At 35.4% G+C, this 21,564-nt stretch overlaps 2 protein-coding genes, 2 long non-coding RNA genes and 1 pseudogene across 4 annotated transcripts in view; 3 read left to right on the forward strand and 2 right to left on the reverse strand.

Moving 5' to 3' along the window:
- LOC122721591 (putative E3 ubiquitin-protein ligase RING1a) overlaps window positions 1–1,025 on the forward strand; it is a 40,041-nt gene extending 39,016 nt beyond the window's left edge. Inside the window, exon 8 of the mRNA XM_043949797.1 lies at window positions 892–1,025. Within this exon, the coding sequence (XP_043805732.1) occupies window positions 892–903 (12 nt within the window). The 3' untranslated portion in view covers window positions 904–1,025. The remainder of the gene's footprint in view (window positions 1–891) is intronic.
- Window positions 941–7,716, reverse strand: LOC122721586 (annotated as a pseudogene).
- A 1,208-nt stretch (window positions 7,717–8,924) lies between these two features.
- Window positions 8,925–9,826, forward strand: LOC122721593. Its single transcript, XM_043949804.1, has 2 exons — window positions 8,925–9,218; window positions 9,301–9,826. The coding sequence occupies exons 1-2, from the start codon at window positions 9,215–9,217 to the stop codon at window positions 9,627–9,629; spliced, it is 333 nt and encodes a 110-aa protein (XP_043805739.1). The 5' UTR covers window positions 8,925–9,214; the 3' UTR covers window positions 9,630–9,826.
- A 92-nt stretch (window positions 9,827–9,918) lies between these two features.
- LOC122721595 lies at window positions 9,919–10,938 on the forward strand. The gene is made up of 2 exons (XR_006348278.1): window positions 9,919–10,015; window positions 10,640–10,938. It is a non-coding gene; the product is annotated as an uncharacterized LOC122721595 (long non-coding RNA).
- Window positions 10,939–13,437: 2,499 nt separating this feature from the next.
- Window positions 13,438–20,523, reverse strand: LOC122721597. The gene is made up of 4 exons (XR_006348280.1): window positions 20,169–20,523; window positions 15,044–15,134; window positions 14,289–14,399; window positions 13,438–14,188 (listed from the first exon to the last, which is right to left on the reverse strand). It is a non-coding gene; the product is annotated as an uncharacterized LOC122721597 (long non-coding RNA).
- Window positions 20,524–21,564: the final 1,041 nt, after the last annotated feature.

Here is a 21,564-nt window from a genome sequence, read left to right on the forward strand (position 1 = left end):
AAAATAAAAAAATTATTAAAAATCGAAACCGATCGAACCGAACCGAATCGAATCAGACCGGTTCGGTTCGGTTCGGTTTCTGACCAAAATCGGTTCGGTTTGGTTTTCATAAACACTAAAATTTTGATTTTCGATTTATTCGGTTCGGTTCGATTTTAAACCGAACCGACCGAATGCTCACCCCTAGGCCGAAGGGGACGACTTAGCAAATTTTCTATGTATTTATGATGGAAGGAAGAAAAGGTTTGTTAACAATTTGTAGTTGTATGTAAATTTGTATTGAGATTTCGGAATGAGGTTTAAGCTTCTTCCTTCACAATGGAAAGCTTTTCTAAGACCCGGATTTGTATACTGTTTTTTACACCCACCCAAAAAAAAAAAAGGAAGGAAAAAGGTTTCCCACAGGGATAACCATTCCAACTAAAAATTTCTGAAATCTTGTATGTCTAGAGCAAGTGGTCCTTTATGGAACCATTTACAAGAATTTAATTAATTCAATTTATTTCTTTTTTTGTTCAACTTTGTGTTTGGAATACAAGAATTTATTTATTTTTTTAAAAAAATCATTTTAAAAGAAAATAGATGAGTATGTGTAAGAATTTAATTGATTTTTCCAAAAAACCCAAGTTATAAATTTTGCACACTCATTCTTTTACTGCCATAAAAATTTGGGATGAATTGTTTCCACTATGAGACAATTACAACAAACAAAAATTATGTAGGTAAATAAGATCCGATCTACCATAAATATAAGATACAGAAAGAGTTAGTTTGTTTCTTGAATCCGTGATTAAATGCAAGTTTTTCTCAAATCACGTGTACAATTGAAATTATTTATTTTAGCTTCTGGAAAAGGGTGCACGAGAGTTTCAGATGCTGCAAATTTTTCAGGTGCAAGTTTGACACGTGGATAAAAATGACTTGATCGCGGAGCAGGATATTTGAGGAATAAATTGACCAAGAATTTTCTTCATTAATGAACAGAAAGTTGAGCCTACAACTTTTATATTCCAATAACATTCGCTGCAAAACTGTTGTAGCAGCACAACAGTTCTTGAAGAAGGTTCAAGAGTTCTTGGACAGCAGCCTGTCCATCAACAGCAGCAGGATCACCTCATACATGAAGCGGGGCTGGAAACTGCATTATTTATCATCATCCTCTGCCTTTCTTTTCTTCGAAGCACCCGCAAATTTGGTGACTTTGCTTTTGTGGTTTCCCTGGAAGATCTGATACACACATACAAAAAAAAAAAATCATACTTCAGTTATACAACAGAAGATGGTAGAAAAAAGTATGACGGTTTATAAAAATTTAGTTTTCTTACTTCTTGGGGCAGAATGGATGGTCAAAGCTTGGCACAGGCCTTGCATGAGGAACCATTGTTCTCCTTAATTGTTTTAGTGCCTTCTCTTCCTCTATCTGCAATTAACAAGTTACTACATTATCACAAGCCAGGAAATTAGCAAGAAATTACAAACATCTGTTCTTTCCCATACCATTCTTGCAGCTTCACTTTCCTCCCTGTATCTCTTGTATAATTGTTCTTTCACCTTCAACTGAATGAACCATATTGTTGGAATGCCACACTTTTCACTAAATCCGTTTTCAAAAATTAAAAAGGATGAAATTTACCTTGTGATGAAATTTTGCCCTATCCACAGCCCTGTTATCTGTATGGAGACTAAATTGGTCAACTTGTGTAACGGGTTTCCGCACTTTCTCTGGTAGTGGAATTGGGTCCCTGCAAAATACCAGAAGTGGAAATCAGAAAAGGATGGATGATTTTATATATGCCTGAGAAGTTTGAATCCTTCAATGTGCTTACTCTTTTATGACTGGCTGTGCTTTGAATATCCTCATATTGGCCTCTTCTTTCTCAAGCCTCTGTCTTTCTTCCACTTCCCTTTGCATTTCCTCCTCGTGTCTCACTAGACTCTCCAACTGGAAAGGTTCTGGTTTTGTGCATGGTTTTGGCTCTGGTTTAGGAGGAACCTGCATACAAAGTTGCCTTCCTATTACGATCATTCCCATGAATGCTTGCACCTAAAGTGAGACAAGCATGTTAATGAACGTTTGCACATACCACGCGGTAGTCGGTAGTGTAAGGATATGGATTAGCCTTTGGAATCCTGGCCCTTTCCTCCTCCACCCGCTTCAGGATAAGGTCCAGTACAAATTTCCTATCCTTTTTAGCCCCCCTTTCCTGAGAGAAACAGAAAATAAGTAAATCCAAATTGTCCCGTATTGCTAAAAGCTTTTCACTCTACGACCACAGGAAAGAGTAATACCTCAGTGTGGAGATGGAATGGATTTGGTAGTGTGTTTCTTGGAACTGGATTGGCAATGTGAGGTTCCGAGTTTAATGAAAGCTGAAAAAGGAAGATATGATATGATGAGAATATGTCGCCGTAAAATTCTAGGGCTTTAAGAAGTTGCACTTCCTTGTCAAACATATCAGCAACAATGTGTTAAGCTTTTTTAGTGTCGTAAAATAGTAAACTAAATCTCAACATCCATTGAGAACATGAATTTTTACCTTCTTATTCAAAGGCCTGGCCTTAAATTTAGGGATCTTTTCAAGTTCCTCTTTTTCAAGCTCAAGAGAACTTTTCACCTTTGGAGGTCGGGCTCTCAAAGTAGTGTGAAGAAGAGGAGTTTTAGGTTCAGTAAGATGAGGCTTCCAGTGATTATTCTGTTAAGAAATTGGAAAAGTGAAAGAGCAAGTAAATGTGAATGAGTCTGCTTGGACAAAGAATGATAACCACATTTCGGTTATGGATGTTCCCAAACCTGATGGGACACCTCTGTTGAAACGAATGTTCTTCCTCCTTCTAGCTTCTGCCGTTTGGTTCTGGTTGACAACACAGTACTAGGATTGTTACCATCCTTTCCGGCCTTTGTCCAGCCTGTCCCCTGGACCAATGGGCCAGAGTGCGAAACTTTCTTATGTTGATTCTCTGGGAAATCTCTTCTCCCTTCTTTTGCAGCTTGAGTTTGTTTAGAAGGATCAACCAGAAAACCAGAAACAGTTTGCCCCTTGTGAGAGTTGAATACTTCACCTCTGCTATTTGCATTTGGATGTCGTCTTTCCTGTTAATATAAAGCAAAATGTCATTTCTTGAAAAGAACTTAAGAAGTGAAAAGGCCTTCAAATGAAACAAAGAATTAAAGAGAGAGAAGCAAATATGAAATAAGATATGAAGAAAAACTAGCATACTCCTTATACATGAACATAATCCATGATTATGTTGCAAATTTTTAAAGAATATTGATAACTAGAACATTGCACCTTTGTTTAACCAGGATCTGGACCCATGATAAAACATACAAAACTTTTTTTTTTTTTTGTTTTTTTGCGATTTACCTGCATCAATATTGCTATTCTGGGATTCGCATTTGATGCTAGAGCAGCACTAGATTCATGTGGTCCATTCCCCTTGAGTCCAATTGCTCCTTGCCTATGAAAATTAATGAACATGTTAAAACAGTACGTGCCACTTTTCCCATAGAAAGTAAATCTCCCTATGAAGCAACTAGAATTGTGTAGCACTCAATGAGGAACTTCATTACCACTCAAAAAAGAACCAACTAAAGCATATAATCAAATGCAAAATGTTTTATTGCAGACTAAGAAAACCAGCGAAATAAAACAAAAATAGTATTTCATGGAACATATGAATTCCAGTTCTTCGATATTTCTCCACTCCCGGTTTTGATTGTACTATTGTGCAAAATACAGCAGCAAATTCACTCCCCATTTTCCGTGTCTTATCATGCCACAAGACAGAACATAATTCATTCTAGTTAAGAAATGAAAACCAACCAAAAAGATTTACCTTCTAGCTTCATCCCGCAATTTAGCATCAATTTCTTTGCTGGGAGGATATTTGGGCAAACTTGAAGGATCGCAAGCAAATGGTTTTGATCTGAAGAACTGTTTTAGAGAGAGAGAAAGGTCAATAAACAAAATCCCACAGAATGAGGAAATGTACAAGTAGTTATTCATTCAAACATCAGAAAGCAAGTTAGAAATTAATACTTACGAGAATGATTAAAACCTAAACAATAGAGATCATCTTTTTTTTTTGTCCCTAAAGGATTACATAGGGAAGAGCAGCTCAGAGATTAAATTGACAACTAAAGGTGAGCAAGTTAAGTGTCAGTGATGTGGCTTTGTTCAAAAGACACAGTCTCAATCTCTAAAAGAAGAAAAGCTATTGGGAAGGGCCAAAAGAAAGTGAAGTCTCAAGAGAAATTCATTAAAATCTAAATATTAAGTTGCGCATACCTTGTCCCTAAGAGCAAAAGCTGCAGTTCCACGGTTGGCTGGATCCATGGAAAGCAAGGTCTCCATGAGTCCAAGTGCAGGAGTGGGTAAGTCTTTAAATGTTTCTGCAACACATCGTCTGTATGGTCGTTGAGGCTTGATTACAGATGAATGAGGTAACTTCAAATTTCTCCAATAATCCTCAGAGGGTGAACCACAGAGCTTAAAAATCTTATGCAGTTGCTCCACCTACGTGCCAAGACAATTTAAATTATGGTTAACATACTGGATTTTGCCCAAAATTTATAGCATTTCATGATATAGAACATAATAAATAAGCACACAGGCCAAGCATGTAATTTATAATTTCTTGGAACAAAACCATCGTTAACATTTAAACAAGGCCTGGAACCAGCATAGGGGCATATCAGGCTCCCATGTGAACTGTGAACAGAAGTAGGTTCATTGTGAAAAAAAAAAAATTTCTGGTAACTGCATTTTGAAAATTCATAGACTCATTATTGGATATCTCTTATGATAACAAATGAAAAAAGTTTAAGCAATGAACAAACCCATCTTACATTTACATAACTCTAGATTTTTTTATAGAAACCACTATCCACACTTCTATTTATTCTGTTTGTTTTCTTACGTGTTGAAGGCAGCAATATTATTTGCAATTATTAGAATTTTCCCTGGAATTCACTGCATAATAACAATTACATCCTACTGGTTGTAAACAACATCAATAAAAAAGAAAACAGAATCATAAACAAGATACCTCAGTTCTTCCAGGCAAAATAGGTTTGCCATCGTACAGTTCGCCAAGAATGCAACCAGTGCTCCATAAATCTATAGCAACTCCATAGCGAGTGGCTCCAAGTAAAAGTTCTGGAGCTCTATACCAAAGGGTCACCACACGGCTTGTCAACTGAGCACTACTTTTAGGATCGAAGAAACTTGCTAAACCAAAATCCGCAATTTTCAAGATTCCTTTGTCATCAATAAGAAGATTTGAACCCTTAATATCACGATGCAGAACGCCGTGACTATGGCAATGATCAAGTCCACTTAATAGTTGCTGCATGTAGCATTTGATCTAACAGAAAAAAGAGTACAGACATAAGTATTTAAGATACATATGCTTATCAACCAAATAAGGTTTGCATTCAGATATATATCTAATTCACATTCATACAGAAGCCAGAGAGAAATATAAAACATGACAAGAGTACCTGTGGTTCTGTGAACTTAATGCCAGGAAGCGATGCAAGTCCAGTAAGATCATGTTCTATGTACTCGAAGACCAGGTACAAACTGGAAGATGTCTGAGATGTTATCAAGCCTTCCAATTTAATTATATTGGGATGATCCAGCCTACGCAAAATATGAATTTCACGGGCCATGAATTTGACACTATCTGGATCACTATTATCAAACCGAACCTTTTTTATAGCTACAATTTTATCATTAGTGACATCACGGGCCTTGTAAACATTGCTGTAAGTTCCTTGGCCAATCTGCAAGAATAAGATGCCCGTCATACTGACATCAAAAACAAAAAGCAAGGAAATCAATACAAATATGTACAGGCACATCCCCACCTCCAAAGTGTGGAATTTCACAAAATGTTAGCTCCAATGTGGAATAAATTTTAATACTGAAAATTTACTGCCAATCTCTATGATAAAGAGGTCCAAAGGCGCCGGCATACATGGAATATAGATGCATCATATTATGAATTTCGGGCTTTTTGTAAATTTAGGGGTGGAAAACTTTTTATTTGTGAGTTTAGGGTTAGAATAAAAGTATTTGCGGATTTGGGGTTGGGGTGACAGGTGGCAGCCGAAAAGCTTGTTTGGCTCCTGTTTGACAGGCGCCAGGCCATTATTTTATTTTTTTATATTTTTTAAATGGTCTGGCGCCTGGTAATCATCTCTCTATTTCTCAATTTCAATTCGTAGAGGTTTCAAGGTATTTGTCATCCATTAATTTGTAATGGGTCTTTTCGTTTTTTAATTTTGATTACTGTTAGTTTATTCGTAATTGAAACTTGGGTACTGGGTGGTGACATTGAATTTGTGGTCCTTATAGTCAAATTTTCAAAGAGTTCCATTCAAGGTCTTCAATTTGGAGTATTTGCTCTTCTGGGTGTTTATAAACTGGTTAAGTTTATGGTTTTTGTCAGTGGAGGTGGCAGGAGGAATTCTGATTGAGCTTATGTTTTAACTTTTGTTATTGAGTTTTGATTTTGAAGGGAAGATCAGATACATAGGATTCTTTTTGGGATTTTGTTTTCTTAGTGCAGCAAAATGGGTTGCATTTCCTCTAAGGATAGTAGAACAAACAGCCCAAAAGAGAGGCAATCGCGTAAAGGGTCATTGGATAGGCGTGTTGCTCATGTTAATTCATCGAGAAGAGATGATGGGATGCGATCAAAGTCTAAATCAGATAGCGGAGAAGTGAAGGTTATGCTAATTGATAAGAAAACAAATGGTTCGAATGTTTTATATGATGATCAGATAGAAAAAAAGCAAATAGAGAATCAGATCGAGAGAAAGAATGTAGAGAATTGTGAAGTTGCTGTTATAAGTCATCCTCAGATTGAAATAAATAAGACAGAGAAGCGTGACGTTTCAGTTTGTAGTCATCCGGGTTGGGGAAGGGTGCCAAAGAGTTTGGAAGCAGAGCAGATTGCTGTAGGATGGCCATCTTGGCTTGCCTCAGCAGCAGGAGAAGCCATCAGGGGATGGGTGCCGCGGCGTGCGAATACATTTGAGAAATTAGACAGGCTGTCAAACAGGATAAAGAAGGGAACGTACTCTATCTAATTTCTCAAATGTATTCGCACGCCGCGGCACCCATCCCCTGATGGCTTCTCCTGCTGCTGAGGCAAGCCAAGATGGCCATCCTACAGCAATCTGCTCTGCTTCCAAACTCTTTGGCACCCTTTCCCCAACCCGGATGACTACAAACTGAAACGTCACGCTTCTCTGTCTTATTTATTTCAATCTGAGGATGACTTATAACAGCAACTTCACAATTCTCTACATTCTTTCTCTCGATCTGATTCTCTATTTGCTTTTTCTCTATCTGATCATCATATAAAACATTCGAACCATTTGTTTTCTTATCAATTAGCATAACCTTCACTTCTCCGCTATCTGATTTAGACTTTGATCGCATCCCATCATCTACACGCCTATCCAATGACCCTTTACGCGATTGCCTCTCTTTTGGGCTGTTTGTTCTACTATCCTTAGAGGAAATGCAACCCATTTTGCTGCACTAAGAAAACAAAATCCCAAAAAGAATCCTATGTATCTGATCTTCCCTTCAAAATCAAAACTCAATAACAAAAGTTAAAACATAAGCTCAATCAGAATTCCTCCTGCCACCTCCACTGACATAAACCATAAACTTAACCAGTTTATAAACACCCAGAAGAGCAAATTTATTTTTTGGTGCAGAATTTCTTTTATATTATTCAAATTGATTCTCATAAATTACTGAGATAGGTAAGACAATATAAATGAAAAAGTAAGCATATCACAATTTCGACTAGAGATAGTTAAGACAATATAAATGAAAAAGGAAGTATATCACAATTTCGACTAGAAATAAGTAAAAAAATATAAATGAAAAAAGAAGCATATCACAATTTCGACTAGGTAAGACAATATAAATGAAAAAGGAAGCATATCACAATTTCGACTAGATCAAGGAAAGATGATTTTTTTTTTTTGATTTTGATTTTTTTTATTATTAATAATTAAGAAGGTAAATAAGGCAAAGTTTTTTTTTATTATTTTAATTATACCACTTGAAAATTTTCCAACACGCTTTAGAGAGTTAGACACTAAATCCATATGTTTATAATATATACTATCTAAAACAATTTTTAAACACTGGTTTAGTTTAATTTTCAAATTTTAAAAGGTTATTATTTTAATAATGCCACTAGAAAAATTTTTAAATTTTTTTATGTGGCTTAATGTGATAAACTATAAATATCATAAGTAACAATGTCATTTGTCATTTTTTTAAACGTTTTTAAAGAGATTAGGCAGCTTAATTTTATAAAAACAAAATTTTAATTCCAATTATCACATATATACACATTTGTAGATATTTGAATAATGGTTGGAATGCAAAAAAAAAAAAAAAAAAGCAAGTCTTGTTCATCATTTAATTTGCTAACCCCAGACTGAGAGAGACTCCAAAGTTCAATATGGTCCTATCACTCTTGTACTATTGAACCCAACTGCCGATTCTAGCCCAAGCTAAACTGGCGGCCAGGCTCTGTGAAAAGTAGTCAAGTGCCATGAAAATGAAGTTTGAAGATTCTGCAAGGTACGAAGTTAAAGCTCGGCAGCTCTTCTAAGATACCTTCCCTTTAGGTTAAGGCACGCAAAAAGGTCAAATGAGAAACCCAAATGCACAAATTGGAGCTCTGGTCCATAACCAACAACGTATGCTTAAAACTCAAAAGCCCAAAAAAATTCATGGGTTTATTTGGGCAACATCAATCTAAATAAACAAGAGCTCAATCACCACAACTCTAGCGAGTGAATTACAGTTCCTAATCAATTAATTCAAATCAGCTCTGTGGTTTGCCAATGTCTCCACGCGCTTCCACTGCAAGTGCTTTTGAATGCAGACGGTAGTAATAATTCTGTCGGCTTTACCTTTGTCGCCTGACACAGTTGGTACTCGGGAATTAACGAAATCAACCCAAAACCCAGAAATCAATTAAGAAGCAACGAAAGAGAGAGAAAGATTTAGAGACAAAGTCCAAGCGTAAATGGAGAAAAATCAAATCTTTGTTTGAAGGGTATTTAGTGATACAACAGGAACATGGAAAATCAAGAAGATGAAGCTTCAACAACACAACAGCCATCCTCAACATATTATCTATTCTTAACAATTATGAGCAAAAGGAGAACATGGGTATGTCTTTTTGTGTTAGTATATGCAATCCTCTTATCAACCTCATGGAATTTTCTAAAATCTGTACTTTCTTGGTGCAAAGAGCAAAGCCAAGTCACTACTGCAGCTTCTTGTGGGTGGCCTGCGTTGTATGCGTCTGTTCTTTTAGGGGCTGTTTTTGGATTCCTTTCAATGGTTGCAGCTCTTGCAGTGGCTGTGCCAGCCACCTTGGTAATATGGATCACAGTTCTGGTCTTGTTGACTTTCTTTGGAAAGCCAAGGAGGGCATTGGTGATTGAGGGAAGAAAGATCACTAGAGAAATTTTTGGGTGTGTGTTAAAGATTTTGTTAAAGGAAGGGAATGTTGTGGCTGCTGTTTGTGCTGTTCTAGGCTACTTTGCTCTGGTTAGAAGGAATTATGAAGGCAATTGATGGGTTTCTTGTTTTAATTAGCTGGGTTAGTTGCTTAGGGCAGTTGGGAAAGAAAGTGTTCGATGATTTTCTCTTTGTTTTGTGGGGCTTGAACTAGGAATAAGAACTGGGGAAGCTAAAGGGGATGTGTAAACAGTATTACTAATCTACTGTAATATGTTCATTCTAATCAAGTTGATGAGCAGGTTTTTTTTTTATTCTTTTATTAATGTTTATCACTTTCTACAAGTTTTCTTTAATTTTTTTTTTCCATATTATTGTACAAATTGTCAGGATTGTATGCAGATGGGCCTGCTTGATGTGGAAGCTAAAGGAGAGGACACACTGCTGCAATGGATCCTTTGTGGCAGTGTCCATAAGCTTCTTGTGACCTGCCAGGGAGCAAGGTGAGCAACAAATAACATATGACTCAAGTCTTTTCGTTTTTTTCCAAAGATTAACCGTGCACAAAAGGACCGCAACTTTTGGATCAAATTAAAATTATGACAAGCTCATATATAAAACTACACACCCATCCATCGCCGATGTACCCCATAGGCTGATCACAAGTTATTTGGGAACATAAGAAATTGCAGTTCATGAATGTTGTGACTTTTGCCATTCCAAAAGCTCTTGGTTAATAGAAAAAAGAAACTTTTGGGTAAATGGATAACCATGTACAATTATTTAGAGAAAATAAAACACGCCTAAAATATGCATATATGGAGTGATATAGCCATTTTGCCATCCAGTGAAATCAAAGAAGCCTGTGCAAATTGAGTTACTTTGATTTGAAGTGAACAAAAGGTGGGTTTCTGAGTATCAACATCCTATCACCATCTTTGAAAAAGCAATGGAAGAGACAGATTTTCTGTAAAGGAACAGAGTCAAAGATGCAAAATGTTTAAAATTAGCTTTATTTTGATCGTGTTCATGACTACTGCTATCACTTTAGGCTGCATAAGTTTGCCTATCTTCATCACTTGCAGCTGTATTAACAAGCTTATGTGTCACCATTTTTATGTGGATAGGTAAGCCGGATGGGGCCTGGGATTCGAACCTTTCATTAGCCGCTTTAACGGTCAACTATAAGCACATATAATCACTCATCTTCTAACCAATGCAACAAGATGCAGAATACTTTCAAATTGAAGCTTAATAACAAGGTAAGAATGCAGAGAACTTAGAAATTTAAGGGAGCAAATAGGAAAAAGCCCAACCAGCTGGCCCAGGCCAATATGTTTATAATTTGAAATTGGACTATTTTGAATTTTTTACATGTTCATCAACATGGACAAGAATGTTATAAAATATCTTTTTAGAGTTAAATTAAATTCATTTTATCACTATCTTTATGTAGTATATTGATAAAATGGTTATCTTAGTACAGGCAAGAGATGCAGACGAGACCATTTTATTAATTTACTTGTAACATCGGTGGGCTCAATGGGCTCAATGGATTTCGTTTCACGTTATCCACTAACTAGTGTCGGTGACTTCTCTCATAAAATTTGAAACTGTTCTTAATAGCCGTATTTAGGATTACTAAGTTACCTAGAATTAGGCAAGAAACACATGAGAGTGTCGGAGTTAAACGTAGACCATAAAGATCAACAGTTAATTTGCTGTTTGAATGAAATCAAACCATCGGTGTGAATATTGATTCAGGTTCGAGTTTATTAAGATACAACTACAGCATCCGCAGTATTCGGTTTTAAGCTAAAATTCAAACTTGAAAAAACCATTGACCGGTTCTAATCTTGAGTTCGACGGCAGACCCAATAGCTGCTCTTGCTGAAGGGTGGTTTCATATGCTCAATGCCTAGAGCTAAAGGGATAATTAGGGTGAACAGTGAGCCAAAGTGCAATGAAATCTAGGCCGCAGAGAATTGGACAAAACGACATTTGTCGTTATCGTGAGGTTACGGAGCCATGCCATGTTTGGCATTTTGAAAAATGAAAAAGAGAAGATAAGAAGAGAAGGAAAGTGAAATATGATGCTGCTTTTGTAAGTGGGAAAAACATATTCCCAATACCGTTTGTATGCAAAATAATTTGCATTTTTTCAAAAATATTTTTCAATAAATAATTTATTTAATTCTTTAATAGCTCTTATTTCATATTTGCATATTAAAATTTATGTTTTGTGCTTATAATTAATTGACTTTAAATAAAGTATTTTTTTTTAAATATTCAAATGAGATATAAAAGCCTAGTGAAATGACTTATCATTATAATGAGAAATGAAACACTAATGCAATTGACTTGTCGACTATAAAAATGAATATTTCAGAATTTATAGATATAGATACTCGAATTTAAGATTTTATATACTTTTAATTTCTTAGCAGTAGAGTAAAATTAATAATTTTTATTAAGAATAAGCACTCGGTCGATTCAGTTTGAAATTATATTAGACCGAATAAATTAAAAATTAAAAAAATATGAAAAGGTGATCGTAATTAAATATTAAATAAAAAATTATGGTGTAGGTACTACACATTATGAGTAGTTATGAAAATCTTTAAAAGAAAACTTTAACAAAGTAAAGAAATTTGAAAAGCATAACATCATTAGTTTGGAAAACTGAAAATCATTAACCAAGTTCTTAGATTCTAAATAATGGAATCATGCAATGAGCAACAACATATTCATTAGCCTTTCTATTTATACAATCCCTCTACTTGAGATTATGATTGAGGTATGTATTTATTTTAAAGAATTATTATTTTTTTTATCTTTATTTTTTTATTAAAATTTAATATATTTATTTTTTAAAATATTAAATTTATTTTTTATTTTTTTAAAATAAAAATTGAGAGGATAAAATATGAAATCTCTCATATTTACTCAGATGAAATTACTATCGATCTAAATCTGAAAATGTTAAATATTTTATATGCTCTAAACTAATTATATTTTTTTTTTAAAATTAAGTTATCAATAAATAAAATTCTATTTGAAATTAATTAGTAAAATAATTTAAAAAAACTAGTTAAATAAATTTAAAAAATTTTAATATATTTTTTAAAATTAAAGTATTAATTAATGAGTTTCCTACAACTAAATCTTAAATTTCCGAAGATGCCGATTAAAAAAACAGGGAGTGAAAATGGATAAGTGTAAAAGCTTGAAGTGGGCAACGGCTATGGCCTTTCACATGGGCGCAGTTCCAATGTAAATTGTAAGATCTACCGGTTCTTGCGATTATAATCTGCTCTGAGTTTGACAACGCTAAACACTTCAATAAACCAAAAAGAGAAAAAACAAAAGCTTTTAAAATTTAGATCCGGCTGATGAAGGCGTTAGCTAGATCCCCGGAACTCCTGATGCTCCCCGCCTCTAGGCTGTTAAACCACGCCTGCGCTGCGCTGGTCCTGTCAGAGTTGTAGGGAATACCTTGCACATCAAAGCATCCGACAGAGTCTGCAACTCCATAAAGGTTTGTAGTTGAGAAAATGCTCCCTCGGGTTGCCAGCCCCGTCATATGCTGCCATAGGAGGCATCATAAACTTCTTGGGGACGATCTCCTGCTGTACCCACTTCGAGAAGGGTGAAGAGGTGGGCAAGAGAGTTTGATTCTGATCCTTCGTTCCCAACTCAGCCAAGAGCTGCTCTCTCATCTTTTGCAGCTTTTGGTCTACACTTTCCTCCTCCTACCTGGATTTCTTCTCCCGGCGGTACTCCTCTTCCTCCGCTTCGCTTCTCGTCCACTTGGTTGTTCCGACAGAATAATTGTCGGCCTCGTCACATATAAATATGTAACATTCTCCTAATGTATTCTATTTTGAAAACTCACAAAGAAATAAGAAAATTTTAACCGCTGTAGACGTGATCAAATTGGTGAATCATATTAAATCTATATGTTGATTTCTTTTTGTGTGCTTATTTTTTGGATTGTGTGATTATTCAATTCTTAATAGTAGATTCTAGTAGCCAATCACATAAATTTTATCGTGTTATTTTATTCTTTATTATTTTAAATGTAACATGGTATTATTTTCTTCTTTCTTCTTTATTATTCTAATTTCAACACTTACAATACTAAAAGATCATACTGTAGAGCACTCTTCCTGTTAGGATCAACAAATGACTTCAGTATCATGTGTCAACTACAATTTCACATCATAATGAAAATGCCATTTCTATTGTGTATCCAAGGTTAATTCTAAAGATATTTGACATGATAAGTCTTTCTATTGGTAATAGAAGTCAAGTAGGATTGCATAATAACCCTTTTCAAGCAAGCAAAGTAGACAATAGGCTTCTACAAACACTAATCAATTTGGTCTCAAAATCAAGCTAAATATCTTGTACTTATCATCACCCTGGTTCTTCAAAACCACTCGGTAGTTTACCTTCACTTACATTTTAAAGCATAAAGAAGAAATGAGTTCTTTTACAAATTTAAGCTTGTTCCAACATGAAAGATTTCAATAACTGTAGACTCAAAGCAGTTTAGGATATAATGCAAATTGAAATTCAGGATCACTTATCTTAACAATCTTGTTTCTGGATGCATTTCCTAGAGATAACAAGTCCACTTTCCCAGAGTAAGCTTTGTTACGTTGATGGTATCCCTAAAACAATAGCAAGGAGAACTCTTGTAATACTAACTACTGGTCAAATGGATCAGTTAAGAATCATGGGCATAATAGTCAAGAAATGGAATGGTCTTACATCATATCTCATGATTTGAGCGTGTATCTTCTTTAATAGCTCTTCCATGGTTGAACCGGACCATGGATGAACACGATTTTTTACCAACCCAATTGGTTCATCACCATCAATCTGTAAAATGGGAATTCAGATGCAAATTTGAATCAGCCAGCCTTTCAAAGAAAAGAAATCTTATCAAAAGAGAAGCAGACAGAAAGTAAACTCGTAGTACATCGCTGACTTAAGCTCTAGAGAACTGGCATGCTACACTAGATTGACTATGTGAAAGAACATGCTTTCAACACTAAGTTAGAGTCATAAAATAAATGTCCCTAAAATTAGATTAGCTGAAACGGAGATGTTTAAATAAGTGATGCGAAGGGAAAAGAATTACCATTCAAATATGTTATACATAAAAGTTACAGCCAAGAAAAATAAGGAAAATGGGGCAAGGAAAAAGGTGCCTTTTAATTAACTTGAGGTTCGAACAAACAAGCATGAAAGTGTGAGAGAGCATTGAAAAGGGGACCTCTAAAAAAAGAAAAAGAAAAATAAAAAATGTTCTTAATTCATCCATTATACGGACGTACTCCTGGTCAAAATGCCAATCAGCATTAACATGTCCAAAACAAACAACTACGCATAATATTTAGACTTGGTTATGAATAAATCAACAGTATTTAGAAACTTATAATATTTCACAGGAAACAAAAAATTAACAGTGGAAAGCTCAAGCAGCATAGCTTTGTATCTTCTTCTACAGGGTGTTTGCATACCTTTTGAAGTGAACAACCATTTACCCAGTGAGAAATCCTATCGAGAAATAAAGCATGTGCTCCCTTCAACCTTTCAAGAGGTTTGGTATTCCTATTACATAATATAATCACAATTACTTTGAATTAGAGAAGGTTAATCACCCGAAAGAGCAAAGCATCTATGTCAAAGAGAGAGAAGCCAGCGAACAACCATCCAAAAAACATAGGCAAACTAGTGTTAGCAAAAATAGAAATAAAGAACAAGCAAAGACTCTCAATATTTTCAATCTTTTTGTGGTGTGTTGCACAAATGCAACTGACACCGTTTTCTTTATATAATAGAAAAACAAAACAGGTTCTGCTATAATTCAGCTATCACTACTTCCACTAATTCCACTTCCTAAAAACTAGTTCAACCTCATAACAAACTAATCCTAACATTATGGAGAAATAACAAACAAATAAAACTAAATGCTTACTGCTGCAATTTTTTTAGCAGAAGCTTATGACAGCAAATAAAATAAACAAAACAAGTTTAATAACTAACATTCACTCCCCTAAACTTGTTGGCTATACTATCTCAATCTTCTTCAGACCAATTTTCTCCCTCAACTCCAAGAACCGTTGTCTTGCTAACGGCTTGGTCAGAATGTCCGCTAACTGTTCATTTGTATTTACATACTCCAGCTCAATAACTTCAGATTGAACACATTGACGGATAAAATGGAACCTGGTATCGATATGCTTACTTCGATCGTGATAGACTGGATTTTTAGCCAACGCTATTGCCGATTTATTATCTACATTAAGCTTCGGTTTCACCTGTTGTTGACTAATATCTCTTAAAATTCTGCTCAACCAAACTCCTTGACAAGTACCAGCAGTGGCAGCTATGTATTCAGCTTCACAAGATGACAAGGCTACCACCTTCTGCTTCTGTGACACCCAGGTTATAGGATTTTCACCCAAATAAAACAATACACCAGTTGTACTTTTCCGATCATCAATATCGCCAGCCATATCACTGTCACTAAATCCTACTAACTCCAAATTTGACAGTTTCTTGCTATAGATACAACCAAAATTCAGAGTACCTTTAATATACCTCAAAATCTGCTTTACTGCTGCAAGATGTGAGGTTGTAGGTGCCTCCATGTATCTACTCACAACTCCAACAGAGTAGGCTATATCAGGCCGTGTATTAACCAGATAGCGTAGACTTCCTATCACACTTCTATAGAGAGTTTTATCAACTTCAGGTTCTCCATTCCCATGCTTGCTCATCTTCACTTTCGGCTCCATGGGAATTGAACAAGAATTACACTCCCCCAATCCTAGCTTCTCCAGTATTTTCTTTGCATAACCAGCCTGACATAGAGTGATTGAATCACTATTCTGACGTACTTCTATGCCCAAATAATAGCTCAATAATCCGAGGTCACTCATCTCGAATTGCTTCTGCATTTCCTTCTTAAATTGAGCTATAACTTTTTTATTTGAGCCAGTTATAATTAGATCATCCACATATGTGCCAATCATCAACATTTCATCTCCATTTACTCTTTTATAAAGTGCATGTTCCTGTGGACATCTAATAAAACCAAGAAACTGCAAACTCTGATCAAGTTTAAAATTCCAGGCTCTAGGAGCCTGTTTTAATCCATACAAGGCTTTATAGAGTTTTAATACCTTGTTTGGATTTTCTTTATCAACAAATCCTTCTGGCTGAACAACGTACACCTCCTCTTTTAAATCGCCATTTAGAAAGGCTGTCTTTACATCCATGTGATGTACCTCCCAGTTCTTCATTGCTGCAAATGCCAAAATTAGACGTACTGTTTCTAATCTGGCCACTGGTGCAAAGACTTCGCCATAATCTACACCAAACTGCTGTGCATATCCCTTCGCCACAAGTCTCGCCTTGTGCTTCACAATCTTCCCTTCTGGGTTTCTTTTTAACTTAAAAACCCATTTCATTCCAATTGCCTTTTGATTCTTCGGCAAATCTGCAAGCTCCCAAGTACCGTTCTTTTCAATTGAAAAAATTTCTGATTTCATTGCATCTACCCAGTTTTCGTTCTTAGAAGCTTCCTCATATGAGGTTGGCTCTTCTATATAAAGAAAACAAAGACCAACGGCTGCCTCTTCTGCTTCGTTCAGCTCTCTATAAATATCTTCTATAGATCTGAACTTTTTCGGTGTTGATGAGCTTGAGGATGAAGCTGATGTAGTGATTTCTGGCGTTGTCGAAGTTGACGATGATGACTCTGTTTGTCTTTCACCTTGATCAACTTCGATTTGTTCGCTGTTTTCCTCCTCTGTTCTACTCTGTTTTTCTGAAAAATGAACAGTGAACGTTCCACTTTCTTTTTCAACGCCAGTTGAGTCTTTATTCCAAGACCACTGCTTCTCCTCTTCAAACACCACGTCTCTGCTCACAATTATTATGTTCTTCAATGGATCTAGTAGTCTATAGGCTTTGCTACCCTCTTCATATCCCAACATGACTGTCTTTATACTGCTATCAGCAAGTTTAGGAAGATGTGTAGTGATATTTTTGACATGAGCAAGACAACCAAAGATTTTAAAGTGATGAACCTTTGGTGTCTTGTCATACCAAGCTTGATATGGAGTACCTGTTTCAACAGCTTTCGTTGGTGATCTGTTCAAGATGTAGACTGCAGTTTTAACAGCTTCTCCCCAAAATTTTGCGGGCATCTCCTTGCTCTTTAGGATGCACCTGGCCATTTCCACAACTGTCTGATTTCGCCTTTCCACCACACCGTTTTGTTGCGGCGAGTATGGTGCTGTAAGGAACCTCTTCAAGCCTTCCTTTTCACAAAATTCTTTGAAGGCAGTGGACACAAATTCTCCTCCTCGATCTGTCCTGAAACTTTTAATCTTCTTGCCCTTTTCTACCTCAACACTGGTTTTAAACTTTTTGAACACAACTAGCGTTTCACTCTTATACTTCAAAAAGAACACCCACATGAAACGAGAAAAATCATCTACCAATAATAAAAAATATCTGTTACCTCCAAATGTTATTGGCGAAATCGGTCCACACAAATCTCCATGAATGAGGTCCAGCGGTTCCTTTGCACGATAATTTGCTGTTCGTGGAAAAGGAATTCTGTGCAACTTCCCAATTAAACATCCATCACAGAACTGATTAACTTGGGTTATTTTCGGCAACCCCTCTACCAATCTTCTGTTAGTTAATTGTCTCAATGAGTGGAAATTCAGATGGCCATACCGAGCATGCCAGAGCCATCCTTCATCTTCAATTTTCGCCATTAAACACACCTGCTTTGCAAGACTCAGCTTCGCTACATACAATCTATTAGATTGCCTGTTCACCATGATAATTAAGCTCCGGGCTTTATCATAAACTTTCATTATACCATTTTCAATAACTACCTTATTTCCACTCTCATCCAGCTGACCCAAACTTATTATATTGCTTTTAAGTTTGGGTATGTAATAAACTTGTGACAAGATCAAGTGCTCATTAGTTTTACATTTAAAGAGCACTATCCCTCGACCACAGATTTCTATTACAGAATTATCTCCAAAGCGTACCTTTCCCACAATCGATGTGTCGAGCCTATGAAACATCTTCCTTTCTCCAGACATATGATTGCTCGCGCCTGTATCCAAAAACCAGGAATTTTCGGCTCCAGTATTTGAAGGTGGAGGTACGATCATTTCATTCAACATCACCAACTCAGCTTGTCCATCATGTGTGTTTTGCACTTCACACGTTTCTATCATAAGCAGTGAAGACTCCTCATCCTTCTGTTTTTCCGCCAGGTTTAGTTGTTCAGTCTTGTTAGAACACTCCGATGCGAAGTGCCCCATTTGTTTACAACTGTAGCATTTGATTTTACTTTTATCAAACTTTTTCTTTTGAGTTTGTGACCCTCCTTCAGCTCCTTGGTATGAATCACTTCTTCCTCGGCCTCTTCCTCTTCCACGACCCCTACCCCTGCCACCTCGCGAACTGCCTTGATCCCTTACTTCTTTCTTCGAGGAATTTGAGTTCTCTCGTGCCTTCCATTCTGCACGAGTGAAAAGAACAGTCTCATCCTTATCTCCAAAACCTTGCAACCTTTCTTCATGTGCTTTGAGGGATCCAATGATCTCATCGACAGTTTTCGAATTGAGATCACTAAACTCCTCAATTGTAGAGGTAATTTGAAGAAATTTTGCAGAGGTAGATCGCAGAAGTTTTTTTACCACTTTAACGTCCTCCACAGTATTTCCGAGGCCTCTTAATTTGTTAACAATGATAGTGAGTTTCCCAGAATACTCATCAACACTTTCTGAGTCACCCATTTTGAGATCGTCAAATTCACGCCAGAGAGTCTGCGTTCGAACCTCCTTCACCTTTTCTGCACCGAGATTCATGTTTTTCAACATGTTCCATGCCTCCTTGGCAGTTTTCTTGGCTCCCAGCTGTAGCAGCACATCTTCACTTATGCTTTGATAAATGGCTGCCAAAGCCATCTTATCTCTGCGGCTATCTACAATTTCAGGTGTTTCGATTGCTTCCCAAACACCCTGTGCCATCATGAAAACTTCCATCTTAATTGCCCAAGCTGCGTAGTTACTTCTGGTCAGCATTGGGTATTTAAGCGTGACTGACCCTTCCTTCTCTTGAATCCTCACACTTACTTCATTCGAGGTATCATCTCCAGTATCACTCTTTTCTTCTCTTTGTTTTTGTTCTCTTTCTCTTTGCTCTCTTCTTGATCGCTCAATTTCTAAATGAGACATTAACGAAAACAGGCCTTGATCTTGTGGCTCTGATACCAAATGTTAGCAAAAATAGAAATAAAGAACAAGCAAAGACTCTCAATATTTTCAATCTTTTTGTGGTGTGTTGCACAAATGCAACTGACACCGTTTTCTTTATATAATAGAAAAACAAAACAGGTTCTGCTATAATTCAGCTATCACTACTTCCACTAATTCCACTTCCTAAAAACTAGTTCAACCTCATAACAAACTAATCCTAACATTATGGAGAAATAACAAACAAATAAAACTAAATGCTTACTGCTGCAATTTTTTTAGCAGAAGCTTATGACAGCAAATAAAATAAACAAAACAAGTTTAATAACTAACAACTAGAAGAAGAGACCTGAAAATGCCTTTCTAATAAATCACATGTGCTTGCTGCCAATTCTCTTTCGCTTCAAGAAGTCCCGCTTACAGTTCATAAAGCAAAGAGTGGTCGCTACATATCTTGTTCTCTTCCATTTCTTTGAAAACAAATTCGGTGTCATCACTACCTTCCAACTACAGTGCCCAACAAGAACAATCTAACCCATGTAACGATCAAACAGACATCAGAGTAAAAGATCAACTAAACTAACTCGTCGCATATACAAAATCTCAAACAACATGCAAGTTAGAAAATTGAAGAAGAGTGGCCCAGCATATGTTACTCATTCTATTTCTGTAAAAGTGCTATCAAATTCACACTGCCCTCTGACTATAAGAAGCTAAAATGATCCCAACCACATAATCTCAATAATCATTTAATGCACCTCCAACCCAAAAAATAAAAATGAAAATGACAGTCCTATTGAAGCTCCAATTTTTCAAACAGGAAGTGAGCCAATGAAGGAAGGACTCAATAGAACAGTAATAGTGGGAAAATAAAAATTATAAACGAAATAACTTTATATACTAAAATATGTAATATTTTATTTTCTTTAATATTATTAATATAAACTATAATTTTTCTTATGTTAAAAATATGTAAATATTTTATTTTATTTAATATTATTAATATAAACTATAATTTTTTATAAGTTAAAGATATGTACATAATAATGATGAGTATAGATTTTCATTGAAATATTTTAATATATAATATTTATACTAGTTAAAATTTTATTTATAATAAATATTTATTTAATATCATGTATAATAAATATAAAATAAACATACTTTCAATATAAAATTTAAATTAAGGGACTATATATTTATCAATATAAAATTTTAAAAAGTATATATTATTCAATTTAGTACTCTGAGTTATGATTGCGATAAATTAAAAGAATTTTAATTTTATTATTCAAAATTTAAATTTTTAAATATAAATATTAATTGATATAAACGTTTGAATTTTTTTATTTTCCTCGTAGACTAAGTCAAATAAATTCTATATGTCCTAAGCTATAATAGCTTTTTTTCTTTTTTTAGAAAAAAGCAAAAATTGACAACTTTATGTAAGATAAGTAAATTTAGATGGTAAATTGAAGATCAAATTTAGCAGTTTAGCCATAACTTTTTTTCATCCAATATAATTGCTACAACTAGATGATAAGAGAGTATCCAGAGCACACTATCCTGAGAACCTCCATGGAATCTAATTCCATAAAGCTACGACTTATGCTAACAGTACAATTAATTTAACTATTTTTCTTTTTTTTTTTCTAAATTAATTTTTAATATCAATTTAAGTTTAATTTTAACTTAAAATTGAGAACATTAAAAAAATGAAGTTTTTTTTTTGAAAAAAATATTAC

The sequence above is a fragment of the Manihot esculenta genome, chromosome 13, assembly GCF_001659605.2.
Source record: "Manihot esculenta cultivar AM560-2 chromosome 13, M.esculenta_v8, whole genome shotgun sequence".
Lineage (NCBI taxonomy): Eukaryota > Viridiplantae > Streptophyta > Magnoliopsida > Malpighiales > Euphorbiaceae > Manihot > Manihot esculenta.